The sequence below is a fragment of the Delphinapterus leucas genome, chromosome 6 (genome assembly GCF_059928025.1).
Source record: "Delphinapterus leucas isolate spDelLeu-1000000601 "Yukka" chromosome 6, BTC_Dleu_Yukka2, whole genome shotgun sequence".
In the NCBI taxonomy this organism is placed as follows: domain Eukaryota; kingdom Metazoa; phylum Chordata; class Mammalia; order Artiodactyla; family Monodontidae; genus Delphinapterus; species Delphinapterus leucas.
Window position 1 is genome coordinate 111026208 of NC_143134.1, and position 12510 is coordinate 111038717.

Below are 12510 nucleotides of genomic sequence, written 5' to 3' on the forward strand. Positions count from 1 at the left end.
ACGTCCATGATTTAACTTGACCCTCATGACTCACAAAGGAAAGCCTTTGATGCTGAGCAGAGAGCGGTCATGACCTGACTTACACTTTGTAAAGGCCACTCTGGCTACAGTGAAAACGGACCGCTGTGGGACAAGGGTGGAAGCACAGAGGCCAGAGGAGAGGACCGCAACCACCCAGGCGAGGTGACGGCAGCCAGCTGGAGCCGTGGCGGCAGGGAGGGGGAAACCCACTCAGATCTGGAACTGGCGCCGAAGGCAGGGCTTCAAAGGGGCAGCCAGTGGGGTGGGCGGGAGTACTGACTCCGAACAGTGTCCTCTTAGGAGCCAAGGGAGGACGAGATTCCCCAAGGAAGAAGGAGCAACCGCAACCACTCTTATCAGTAGTGTGTGTGTGTGTGTGTGTGTGTGTGTGTGTGTGTGTGTGTGTGTGTGTGTGTGTGTGTGTGTGTGTGTGTGTGTGTCTATCTAGAGAGAAAAAGAGAATGAGAGAGCAAACATGGCAAAACGGATGAAGCTGGATGACGGTATAAGGGAGATCTTTGTTGAGATCTCAAAGAAAATGCAAATTATTACTTTTTAATTGGAATGCGATAACATCTATTCAAGTACCTAGCATGTAGCAAAGGTTTTCTTTCATCCTTTCTCTGACCACCTCTGACCCTTGACTATGTTGTTAACCAATGAAAGTTTGGGTTTTCTTGTTTGTTTGTTTTGTTTGTTGCTGCCAACATTTAAAATCCACAAGTCTTTACCTGCCAAACCCCGGTTTCCATCTTCTCTTGAAAATTTGGAGGAACTGGCAACCACGTGGCCACGCCTCACCAGCCTGGCCCCCGAGGCCCCTCCACTGGACCCCAGGTTTGGAACACTGCAGACTGCCAACCACGCGGAAGTGGTCACCAGGAGGAAGCAGCGGCCAGTGGGGCTCTGCCATCATCTCATCAGGGCAGAGGGGCGGAAGGAGAGGCCAAGGAGTCCGTTCCTCCTGGGCCCCTCCAAGAAGTCCTGGATCAATTCCTGATGGGTCTTAAGATCCGCAGTCCCTCGCCCCACTTACCCTTGAGAAACAGATTTTCCAACTGCTTCAGCAGCTCCGCGCACTGATTCAGCTGCTCCTGGAAACCCTCGGCCACACGGCAATCCATGTCGCTGGCCTGCAGCAGCTCCTCAAAGGCCTTGATCGTGGCATTCATGTGCCGACGATAAACGACACAGATGCCGTGGCTGTCCTTAATCTGCTGTCGTTGAAGGGAGAGCTCCCTGGCTTGGGCCTGAACTAACGAATCATATCTGATAAAAGGAGGGAAAAGAAAATGCTTGGACCGTTTTAGAATTGAATTTCCACGACTTTAACACTAATTGGAGAAATGACAGAGCACAATTTTGAAAAGCCTGCAGCTATGCAAGTATCTATACTTTTAGAAAAATTGCAACTGTACAAGGTCACTCCTCCTTCGATTTCAAAACAGCCAACAAATGCTGGAACAAAGGTTGTTCTGCAATATTTTTAACCTTACGAAGCCCCCAATTAAAGTACAGATTGGCAAGGACTCAGGAGAACAATTAGTTTCCACTCACTCTTCAAAAATACTAGTCTGAATTGTAGAAACGAGTGCTCCAAGGGTCAGGGGACCCAGCACAAATTCTCACGAAGGACAGAAAAGAAACTGTAAGGCAGGAAAACGAAAACAGGACTCTATCCTCTCACGTGAAAGGTCAGAGGATAATCATAACCCTAACTACCATTTATGGAGGGTCTACGGCCTGTCAGCCACTGAATTAAGTGTTTTTTTTATAAGTTATCTGTTCCTCTCAATCTCGCAACAACTGTATGAACACCCCGTTTACAGGAGAGGAAACTGACTCTTGGGCATGGCAGGTTGGTTAAACAGTGAAGACTTCTCACTCAAACACAGCTCTGCCTTCAAAGCCCAACTCTGTCATTTGCAGTGACGGGGATGGACCTAGAGTCTGTCATACAGAGTGAAGTAAGTCAGAAAAAGAAAATCAAATACCATATGCTAACACATATATATGGAATCTAAAAAAAAAAAAAAAAAATGGTTCTGACGAACCTAGGGGCAGGACAGGAATAAAGACGCAGACGTAGAGAATGGACCTGAGGACACGGGGAGAGGGGCAAGGGTAAGCTGGGACGAAGTGAGAGAGTGGCATGGACATATATACACTACCAAATGTAAAACAGATAGCTAGTGGGAAGCAGCCACATAGCACAGGGAGATCAGCTCGGTGCTTTGTGACCACCTAGAGGGGTGGGACAGGGAGGGTAGGAGGGAGACGCAAGAGGGAGGGGATATGGGGATGTATGTATACATTTAGCTGATTCACTTTGTTACACAGCAGCGACTAACACAACACTGTAAAGCAATTATACTCCAATAAATGTGTTAAAAAAAAAACAAAAACAAACCCAACTCTGTCCATACAACACCGCCTCCTGATGCCACATCCGTCCTTCCCTATGTGAGCCCACAAGCATTAGTCGGCAGTGAGAAAAACGCAAGCTCAGGAAAGCGTGGCTGTCTTCCTTACCAACTGTGGGTGCAGGAAGCTGGCCACAGAGTGGCTTGCCAGAGACCCTGACCCTTCCGTTCGCCGTGTTCCCCGTTCCCTGAAACGATGATTGGCGACCACCTTCAACCCCACGTAAGCACAGAGAGATCACGTGACAGCAGCACTGCAGGTGGGGCCGGTTTAATGGACGAGAAAGAGCCCGAGCATCAGCACAGGGTACCGTGGACCTGACCAGCTGGCTCTGCGAACCCTCCCAGGCCACCTTCTCAGTCACGGCAGCCTCTCTGGGGCCCCGTTTCCTCACCTACAAACACACAGTTTAAGAACACCTCATTCTGGGCTTCCCTGGTGGCACAGTGGTTGAGAGTCCGCCTGCCGATGCAGGGGACACGGGTTCGTGCCCTGGTCCGGGAAGATCCCACATGCCGCGGAGTGGCTGGGCCCGCGAGCCATGGCTGCTGAGCCTGCGCTCCGCAATGGGAGAGGCCCGCGTACCGCAAAAAAAAAAAAAAAAAAAAAAAAAAAAAGAACACCTCGTTCTCAGGTGACTGTGAGGGTTAAGTAAGAAAAATGCCTAACCAGGGGTCTGACCCAACTGCCTCTCACTAAATACCAGCTGCCTTCAACCACACGGTCTGGGAGGTCTTGAAACATGCACTCTGGCTCCTGACAATTCAAAACAATGTGTTTGTCTCAAATTAGTGTCCAGTGAAGGTCAGCTTTACAAATGATCCCATGTTTGTCGAATCTCGTGAAGCAAAACTGTATATATCTATGCCTGTAAAACGTATCTTCGTGGCCTGAGGATTCTTCTCTTTCAACAAAGGCTTATTTCTCTAAGATGACCTTGAAGGGTAAAGATGTGGCCAGTATTTACTTTCCTCCCACCCTGCCTAGGACATCAGTTTCAGCACCGCCCTCTCCACGCCGAACCCCTCCACCTCACCCCACCCACCCACCCACCCCCCGTCCGCACAGTAAAAGCCATTAACAGGGTCAGGGGTAAACACTGCCATTCGGCAAACTTACTATAACTCACCAAGTGACTGGTATAAAACCTTTAACCCCGAGTCCCCAACCTGAGGAGGGCAAAACCTGCTTGGCCAGTTTCAGAAGACACAGACTAGTATGTGCACAGTCATTGTTCCTTGTGGCCTCACATGTCACTTCCCCGCAGGCGTAGCTGCCTTAACGGTGCCTTCAAGACTTCCCCAGCACACACCGGACCCCCATCACAGGGCAGCATTCCCTTTTAGCTCGGGGGTGCCGATCTAGTGGCAAGTTGGGGAACTGCAGGCTTAAACGTGGGAGAAGACAGGTGGGACGTACCTTGAGGGTGAGAGATCTCTGAACTTATTCTGCAGGTTATGGATTTCACCGGAAAGTTCCATGTTCAAATTCTGCTCCTTCTGCAGCTCACATTCCTGGTCCACCAGCTGCAGTCTGAGGCTCTCCAGCGCCCTGCTGTCAATCATCTCTGGGGCCAGCGGGTGGAGGATTTTCATGTGTTTCACATAACGTACTTGGTGCAAACTTGAAAAGGTCATTTCTTCTTCGTCGGTACTGCCCCTGGACTTGTTCAAGCCGCCCTGGGCCCCTTCTCTCCCACACAAAACTGTGATGACGGCCTCACTGAACTGGGAGTGCTTTTGAAGCTGCATTATGAAGTTCCGGTAGACCTCGAGCTCGGTTTCCAAGTCACAGATTTTCTGTTTTAAGGTTTCTTTATCATTTGAGGTATCGCTGTTCTCCAGCTGATCGGTCTCAACCACACTGACTTTAGCGGAAAACTGACTCTTAGGACTCAAGTATGTAGCTACGGAAGTGGAATCTGGAAAGTCTTCAGAAGGATTCTCTTTGCATGGTGGAAAGATGGCAAGGTCATCAGGCAGGTAAATTTCGGAGTCTGAAAATCAAAACACATTTATGTTGGTGTCTCCATCTCCACTGCTGAAATCCATCCCCTCGGTCCTTCCTCACAGCCACCGCCAAGCAGAAACCACTGCGGGAGCCTCCCACCAAGCCCCTCTGGCTCTTGGCCTTCCCTCTTCCCTCTCAATCCTTCCTCTTCCTCAGAGCGACTGTTCTAAAAAGTGAATTCAACCACGATAACCACCAACTCCCACCTAAATCGAAACTTCTTCTCACAGCATCTGAGACCCTGCTTGATCTACTTCCAGGCAACCTTTTCAGGAACATCCCCTGGCACCACCGATGGAGAGTCCCTACTAAATTAACCATAATTCCCTGCACACACCAGGCTGCTCACGCCTCCATGCTTTTGTATGTGCTGTTCCCCCTGCCTGGAATACACCTGGCTCCCTCCTTAACAACTCCTCAGTGAACTCTTCATCCCTCAACACCTAGATCTGATTTTCTCCCCTCTGCAAGCCCATCTTCAAGATATGCAAAACAGTCACTCCCCTCTGTGCTTCCACAGCGCCTTATACATAACACCCGAGACAGACGTACCAGGTGCTCGGTGCTAGCATATGACTGGCAATTGGCTTATTCATTTATTTACACAGCACTTAGTTACTTGGGTTCCTCTCTCCCTCACTGGACTGCAAGCTCCTTCCCAGCAGGGACTGGCCTTACATCTTCACATTCTCAGTGCCTTGTTCAGTACCCAGCCCAGACCTGGTATAAATGAAGGGCTGAAAAAATACTGGAGAATGAGTGAAGGAACATCAAAAACCAGTGATTCTAAAATCCACAGCAGATCAGAGTCGTCCTCTCATTTCCACATCGACAAGTTTCCGAGGATGCCATGATGGCCCCTGTAGCAAGCTGTTCCACTGACTCACAATCCTACCAGGAAATGTCTCCTTACAGCTAGTTTAAATCCCCAGGTATGTGGCCAAACTCCTGTGGGAGGCAGAATGGCACTGCAGGAAGAATACGCAGCTTTGCAGCCAAAGAGAAGAGGGCGCATACCCAGCTTTGCTACTTGCTGGCTGCACAGCGTTAGGCAAGTAACTCACTGCCCAGAGCCTCAGTTTCCCCAAAGAGATGTCTTATGTGCTTGTTGTGAGGTTTCAAGGTCGGGCCTGAGTCTAGAGCTTCTATCCTTAACCACATACCACAACGCCTGCTGCCCAGGGAAAGCTCAGCTCAATACAAGGAGTGGCTTGAATACTTAAGAAGCAGCAGAATATAGTAGAAAAACCCACCTCTGAAATCCAATGGATCTGGTTTCAAACTCTGGCTCTGCCGCTTACTAGCTGCGTGACCTTAGGCAAGTGACTTAGCCTCTCTGAGCCTCAGGAGCTTCATTTGCAAAACGGAGAGAACATCAATTACTGCGAAGCCTAAGGCTTCTGTTTTGTTTTCAGGATCAAATGGGACAATACCTGCAAAAAGGCTAACAGTGTCTGGCACACAGCAGCGAAGGAGACCAACTAATACGAATATCCTTTGCTTCCCTGAAAGTGTTCAAAGATGGAAGAGGACGCCTATCACAGGAGGCTCGCAAACAAAGGCTTGTGGACTTGGGGAAACACTGCCAGGGCAGCAATGTGGGTTGGATGAGATGACCTAGGAGACCTCTCAGAAGGAAAGGCCCATACAAATCCTTGTCAGACTGTACATTCCAATTTCTGGGTTCTGTGGCTGCTCCTCGTGGCTTTAAGCCCATTCTTGTCTCTCTGCTCACGATGCAAATACCATAAAATAAACTTTTCTATTTTAGAAAGCTGCTGCTACGTGACCTCAAGGAAGCACTCCTGATAGAGCATTTTTAGTGCACAAAATTTGTTAGAAAAACTCATCTCTTGAGGTCCATGTCATTCACCTGTTTCTCCAGTGTCTGGCATGGGACCTGGAGCAGAGAAGGTACCCAGTAAGTCCTGCTGGCTGAACGAGTGTAAGAGACACAGAGGGAGAAATCTCAACAGTGAATCACACTCCAAGATAAGGAAATATCTTTGCTATAACAACCTCACGATAATGGAATTTCATGGCAAGAAGTGATGTTCACGCATGGGAATAAAGATCAGTTTTGATGACTTTCGTTAAGTAATCATGAGGCAAAGACAAATGTAAGCCCTGTACACGCGTCCTTTTGTGACACAGACTGTTTAGACACACACACGCGCACGCGCACACACACACACAAACCCCCTCATCGTGAATGGGAGGTTCATCCTCACGTCCACACTTAGACCTCCACTTTAAACTCTGCTCCTTAAACACACTCAGACACTTGACACTCGTAATTTTGACTTGAGAAGTGTCCATAACCTACAGCAATTTGTGACTTCGCAGAGGCGAGGATCTGACTCCTAGGCTCCCAGGCCAGTATACGGCAAGTCTCACAGCTTAGCATCAGCATGGCGATGCGGCTTTGCATTCTCTGCTCCACAGCCCTCGATAAAGGTCCAAAGGAGGATTTTTTCATTAAAAAAAATCACTGCACAGAGGGTGTGAGAGATGGAGGATTACAAGCCGTAGTGTACAGTGTGAACCTGCAGGTGTATCAAGGCGTCAGGACACATAACTATGTGCTGGGACCTGGCCCAGGCACCCAGCTCCTCACCTATGCTGTCCACTTGATCGTCACAGCAACCCTGTGAGGCGTCACTCGTAACCCCATTTTACAAAAGAGGAAATTGAGGTTTAGAGATAAGAACTTGCCCAAGGTTCAGGGCAACTAAGCAGCAGAGCCCCCTGTCCAAGCCTGGTGGTCCGACCGTCTGAACACCGCCTCCTGCAACTGGGGTGCCCATCTCAGGGGGGCATAACAAGGAAGAGACAGTCCTCAACCCTCGATGTGAAGGCCAGTAATGACTGTGGCGCCCCCTTCATCCATTTCTCAAGTTTCTGTCCAGGAGCTACTGAGGAAGAGCCAGCAGTGAAGCCATCACAGGCAGTACCAGCCTCGTGGAGGGCAGTCACTGAGCAAAGTCGCTAGGAGACCAAGACGTGGCGGGCTGATGGGAATGTTCAGGAAGGCGTTCCCTGGAAAGTGACGTTCGAGCAGAGACCAGAAGGATGAGGCATCAGCTGGGCAACAGTTAAAGGGAGGAAATTCAGGCGGAGGCAAAAGCACAGTAAGAAAAAGGAAAAAAGGTCACTAATGATGGGGATTTGAGAGGAAAGGGGAAGCTGCCAATCAGTCAAGAAGCCTTTAGTAACCAACTAACCACGAACGAGAAATCAAAAGATGTCCCCAGAACCATTTATTTACATTACAGGAAACAGTGCCGCTCTGGACCTTCCTACAATTCAGCTAAAGGGCACTTGATTATCTGGGGGAGCGGCTTCCTTCTCAAAGCCCAGAACACGCGGAAGCCTGTGACCACGCATTCAGGGTACTGACTGCAGGCCTTGGGGAGCATACGCCATTGGGAACAGGGCCCACCGCTCAGTATTTCCCCAGAGACTGTCTTTCCCCACGGCCACCCCATGACAAATTTAGGATCCTGAAGACAATGATTTCTTACAGAGTGAATCAGGGCCACCTTAATGGTGATTTTTTTTTTTTTTTTTAATTAAGAGGGGAAAAAAGAATCTAAGGTAAAAGAAAAAATGTTAAGTATCTGTTCGTGGCTGAATGGGATCACGAATATTGTTATTATTCTTTGTGCTTATTTGTATGCCTGCGATACTCCACAATTCTAAGGATACAGCTTGCCTGGGGCCTCGCCCATGTCTCTGTACCTTTCCCGCTGACCCACCTGACAAACCCCCAAACCGGGTGTCAGCTCAGGCTTGCCCCTCGTCCACCCCACCCCCGGGCAGCGGGAGGCCAACCGTGCACACCTAACAACAGCCAGCACTGCAGGGATGCTGAGGACGGCTGGCTGAGCGCGAGGCCCCCGAGGGCAGGCCCTGAGTCCTCTGAGGCTGAACCACCGGAGCCCAGCCCGCTGCCTGGTAGAAAAGTGTCAGACAAACGGACTATAAGCTCCGACACCCTACTATACCTTGACTCTCAAAACCCTCAGCCTCTTCAAGTGTTACATGGGAACAGTGACCACGCCCTAGGATGGCTGTGGCAGGGCTTAGTAATAATTTTTGTATAAAACACCCCAAATGGTGCCCGACACAAAGTAGCTGTTCAAGAGGCCAGGGGGGGAATTCTGACCAGTCTCGCAGCTGGCCTGCTGATCCCTGTCCCTTTCCTTGTCTCTCCAGACACACAGCGTGGCTTTGAGTCCTTCTTGCTCTCCCAGGCTGTCCTGGTCCCGGTAGGCTGCTCCCACGAGGGGCTGGGCTACAGGCATCCACGAAGAGAAAGAAAACCAGATAAAACCACAGGCCTGAAACTTAGCCAAGCAACTAAGAAGAACACAAAGATACCACAGGGAAAATAAAAACACTGGGGAGGCAAAATGCAATTCATAAGATAAAATTAATCTATCGAGCTGCCATAACAGGACATAAAAAGCATAAATGTACTGCAGCTTGTCTGAAACGGTTTAAGTCCAGGCTCTTCTAAAACCATGAGTGAGAAAATGAATTCTATAGACTCATGCCCGCTTCTCCCAAGAAGAGGGGCCTCCGGGGCCTTCCAGGCAGCTGCAGAAGTAGCCCCTGGCTGAGGCACCCCAGGGTCTCAGCAAGAAATCAAAACATTGTTAAGCACAAATGGCAAAAGCCCTGGGCAAGGTGCCAGGGCCCCTGGTGCGGCTCAGCCACCTTGGCCGCGGTCCCCGCCCCAGGAGACAGGGAGCCCTCAGAAGGCGGAGACTGCATCTTCTTCCTCTCTCTCCCCTACACCCTGTGCGTGAGGCCAGGAACACAGCAGGCGCTCGGGGAACATTCACTGCATGAGTGAATGGGTGCCTGGATGGGTAGATGGATGGATGAAGGACGCTGGGAAAGGAAGGAGGGAGGGAAGAGCAATCCTACCAGAGCCCAACTTATCTTAAAACCTCAACTGTGGTAAACCCAAAAGAGAACCTAAGATTAAACAGAAAATACCTCTGGCTACGCGGCTCATCGTAAAAGCCATACGCACGGTATCATATACTAGGCTCCCGGAAACAGCAGAGGAAAAGTAAAGGCTCTGAAATCAGGCAGGCTGGTTCCGATCCGGGTTGGGATGTCGGTAACAGTGTGACCGTAGCCAAGTCCCTTTATCTCTGAAACTGCTGCCTCAACGATCAAATGGGAATAATCAGTGTCCCTGCCTCAGAGGCTGTTAGAAGGATTCAACAAGATCACGTATGTAAAGTGGACAGTGGGGCTCAGTAAGTAACGGGCACTCATTTTATTTTACCACCACGGGCAGGCCGAGGCCCCCAGTCACCTCCCAGGCCTGAACCGCTCTGAAAACCCCCCGCTCGGACGCAATCGTCCACCCCTGTCTCCAACCCTTCCTCAGCAAACACTGCTTCTCCTGCAACCTCCCCAGGAGTGGATGCTTCTCTCCCTTGTACTATGGGCCTAGAAATGTGTGAGCACCTTTGCTCTTCAAGGACACTTCCAGACCATTCTCTCTCTTCCCTAAAAACTCCGGCTTCACAGCTCATGCTGTGAGACTACACCACTGACAACACCCGCCTTCCTGCAGACACCCACCGTCCCGATTCATGGAATCCCTCGAGATTCATGGCCACCGTGGCCCTCGACTGCCCTGCTCCTCTCCACCCCTCTATGGCAACCCCCCCCCCCCCCCGCCGAGTTGCCTATTCTTGTATCCAATTTCTCTCCTCCATTCTCTCCGGAACCCACGCCAGTAGCCCTGCCCGCTCCATGCAAACAGCGCCCTTCAAGGTCCCCAAAGGACTCCCCCAACGCTAAATCCCAAGGCCAAGCCCCAGTCCTTGACTTACTTGTCTCACTAGCATATCCGACACAGCTAATCTGCTCCCCACTCGGCTTCGGGAGGCCATGCTCCCTGGGCCGCCCACCCCACTGGCTGCTCCTTCTCAGGCCCAGGCTCGGTTCCCAGACCTACCTCCTTTGTCTCCAAGCCTCAGAGCTTCAAATACCGCAACATGCTGACCTGGGCCCAGACCTCTCCTCCAACAGGCATCTCAAGAGTTCCAAACCAGACCCCTGAGGCCCTCCGAGCCTGGCTCTCCTCAATCCTTCCACCTCAGGGTATGACATCCTTCCCATGGTTCACATTAAAAGTGATCCTTTAGGACTTCCCTGGTGGCTCAGTGGTTAAGAATCAGCCTGCCAATGCAGGGGACACAGGTTCGAGCCCTGGTCCGGTAAGATCCCACATGCTGTGGAGCAACAAAGCCCATGCGCCACAACTACTGAGCCCGCGTGCCACAGCTACTGAAGCCCACACGCCTCGAGCCTGTGCTCCGCAGCAAGAGAAGCCACCGCAATGAGAAGCCCGTGCACTGCAACGAAGAGTTGCCCCTGCTCGCTGCAACTAGAGCAAGCCCACACGCAGCAACGAAGACCCAAAGCGCAGCCAAAATTAAATAAATAAATGAATAAATAAATAAAATTATTTTTTTTGAAAAAGTGATCCTTTAAAGCAGAGGCCTGCCTACTTTTCTTCAAAAGCCAAATAACGAGTATTTGAGACTGCAAGCCCCGGGGTCTCCATCACAGCTACTCAACCCTGCATCACAGCGCAAAGGCATCACAGACAATGCGCAAATGAATGCAGGGGGCCGCGCGCCCATAAAACTTTACAAAAACCCACAGCGAGCCTGGTCCACAGGACACAGTTTGCCAATCCCTGCTTTAAAGCATAAGTCAGATCACGTGACTCCGCTGCTCAAAACCCTCTGGCCGTTTCCAACCTTACCCGGAGTAAAAGACAAGGCCCTAGACTGCCTATGAGGGCCTAGCGGGTCTACCACCACCCTGACCCCTTCTCCTCCTGGTTCTGCCCGAATATCGCCTCATCGGGGAGGCGCTCTCTACGACTCCACGTACCTTAGCAAACCCGAACCCCGCTCCACGTTACCCGTGTCCTTCACCGGCTTTATCTCCCTCCACAGCACCGATCATTTCACACATGATACATCTGCTCACGGCTTACTGTCTTCCTCCCCCTGTGATATACAAGCTGGACACAGACTCGGTCTCTTTTGTTCACTATCGCCCCAGTGCCTGGCACACAGGAGGACCTGATACATCCTTTCCGAATAAATACATAAAAGACCACTGTTGCCGTTCTTGTTATTGCATGCTGTTGTCATTCGCTTAGAGCAGAAGTTCAAAATCAGGAGTCAAGGGCTTCCCTGGTGGCGCAGTGGTTGAGAGTCCGCCTGCCGATGCAGGGGACACGGGTTCGTGCTCCTGTCCGGGAAGATCCCACATGCCGCGGAGCGGCTGGGCCCGTGAGCAATGGCCGCTGAGCCTGCGCGTCCGGAGCCTGTGCTCCGCAATGGAAGAGGCCACAACAGTGACAGGCCCGTGTACCGCAAAAAAAAAAAAAAAAATCAGGCGTCAAGAGCGCTCTAAAGATGATGGACGGTGCTCCACGCATGAGAAGGCCCTCAGCCTCCCCCAGACTCTCAAAGGGGCAACATCTCTTAAGCACCACTGTCTCGGGCTAGAGGATCCCACTGACGTGCTCCCTCCAAGTCTAGGAGTCTCACCCTGATACTCTGTAACCCCAAGGCTCTCTACTTGGGGAGCTCCCGGGAGAGCAAAGACAGCAGATTCCAAGTGAGTAGGGAGGCAGGTCACTTCTAGAAGCCATAAGGTCAGTAGGGTTTAGAATGAGCCCCGAAGAACCCGAACAACTGCGGCCTGGCCATCCAGAGAACCCTGCAAAGAGGACTGAGGCCTCCACAGATGGAGCCCCCAGACAACTGCAAGCGAAGGGGTCAGTGACCTCACAAGGCCTGGGAGCACGACCAGTCCCCCTCTGCCCCCTCTGGAATAAAATGAAAGCAACAAATGAGCTTTCCTTACCGTGTTCCCTCGATTGTATATTTGTCAAGAGTCAAGATTAGTCACTGCAATTCATGAAATTTATACTCAAACGTATTGCAATTCCAAACAACGCGGCTGACGTTTCTGGCCGTCCTGTCACGCCGTTCATCTTCT

At 50.9% G+C, this 12510-nt stretch overlaps 1 protein-coding gene across 10 annotated transcripts in view; it reads right to left on the reverse strand.

Annotated features, from left to right (window-relative positions):
• CDK5RAP2 (CDK5 regulatory subunit associated protein 2) overlaps nucleotides 1-12510 on the reverse strand; it is a 182358-nt gene that overhangs the window by 39124 nt on the left and 130724 nt on the right. For 9 of the 10 annotated variants that reach the window (XM_022578895.2, XM_089913670.1, XM_089913673.1 and 6 more), the window contains 2 exons: nucleotides 3865-4441; nucleotides 1058-1290 (listed from right to left, as the gene is read on the reverse strand). In XM_022578895.2, coding sequence (XP_022434603.1) covers nucleotides 1058-1290; nucleotides 3865-4441 — 810 coding nt within the window. Of the gene's footprint in view, nucleotides 1-1057; nucleotides 1291-3864; nucleotides 4442-8623; nucleotides 8753-11529; nucleotides 11539-12510 lie in introns of all 10 variants that reach the window. The other variant, XM_089913676.1, reaches the window with a different exon arrangement.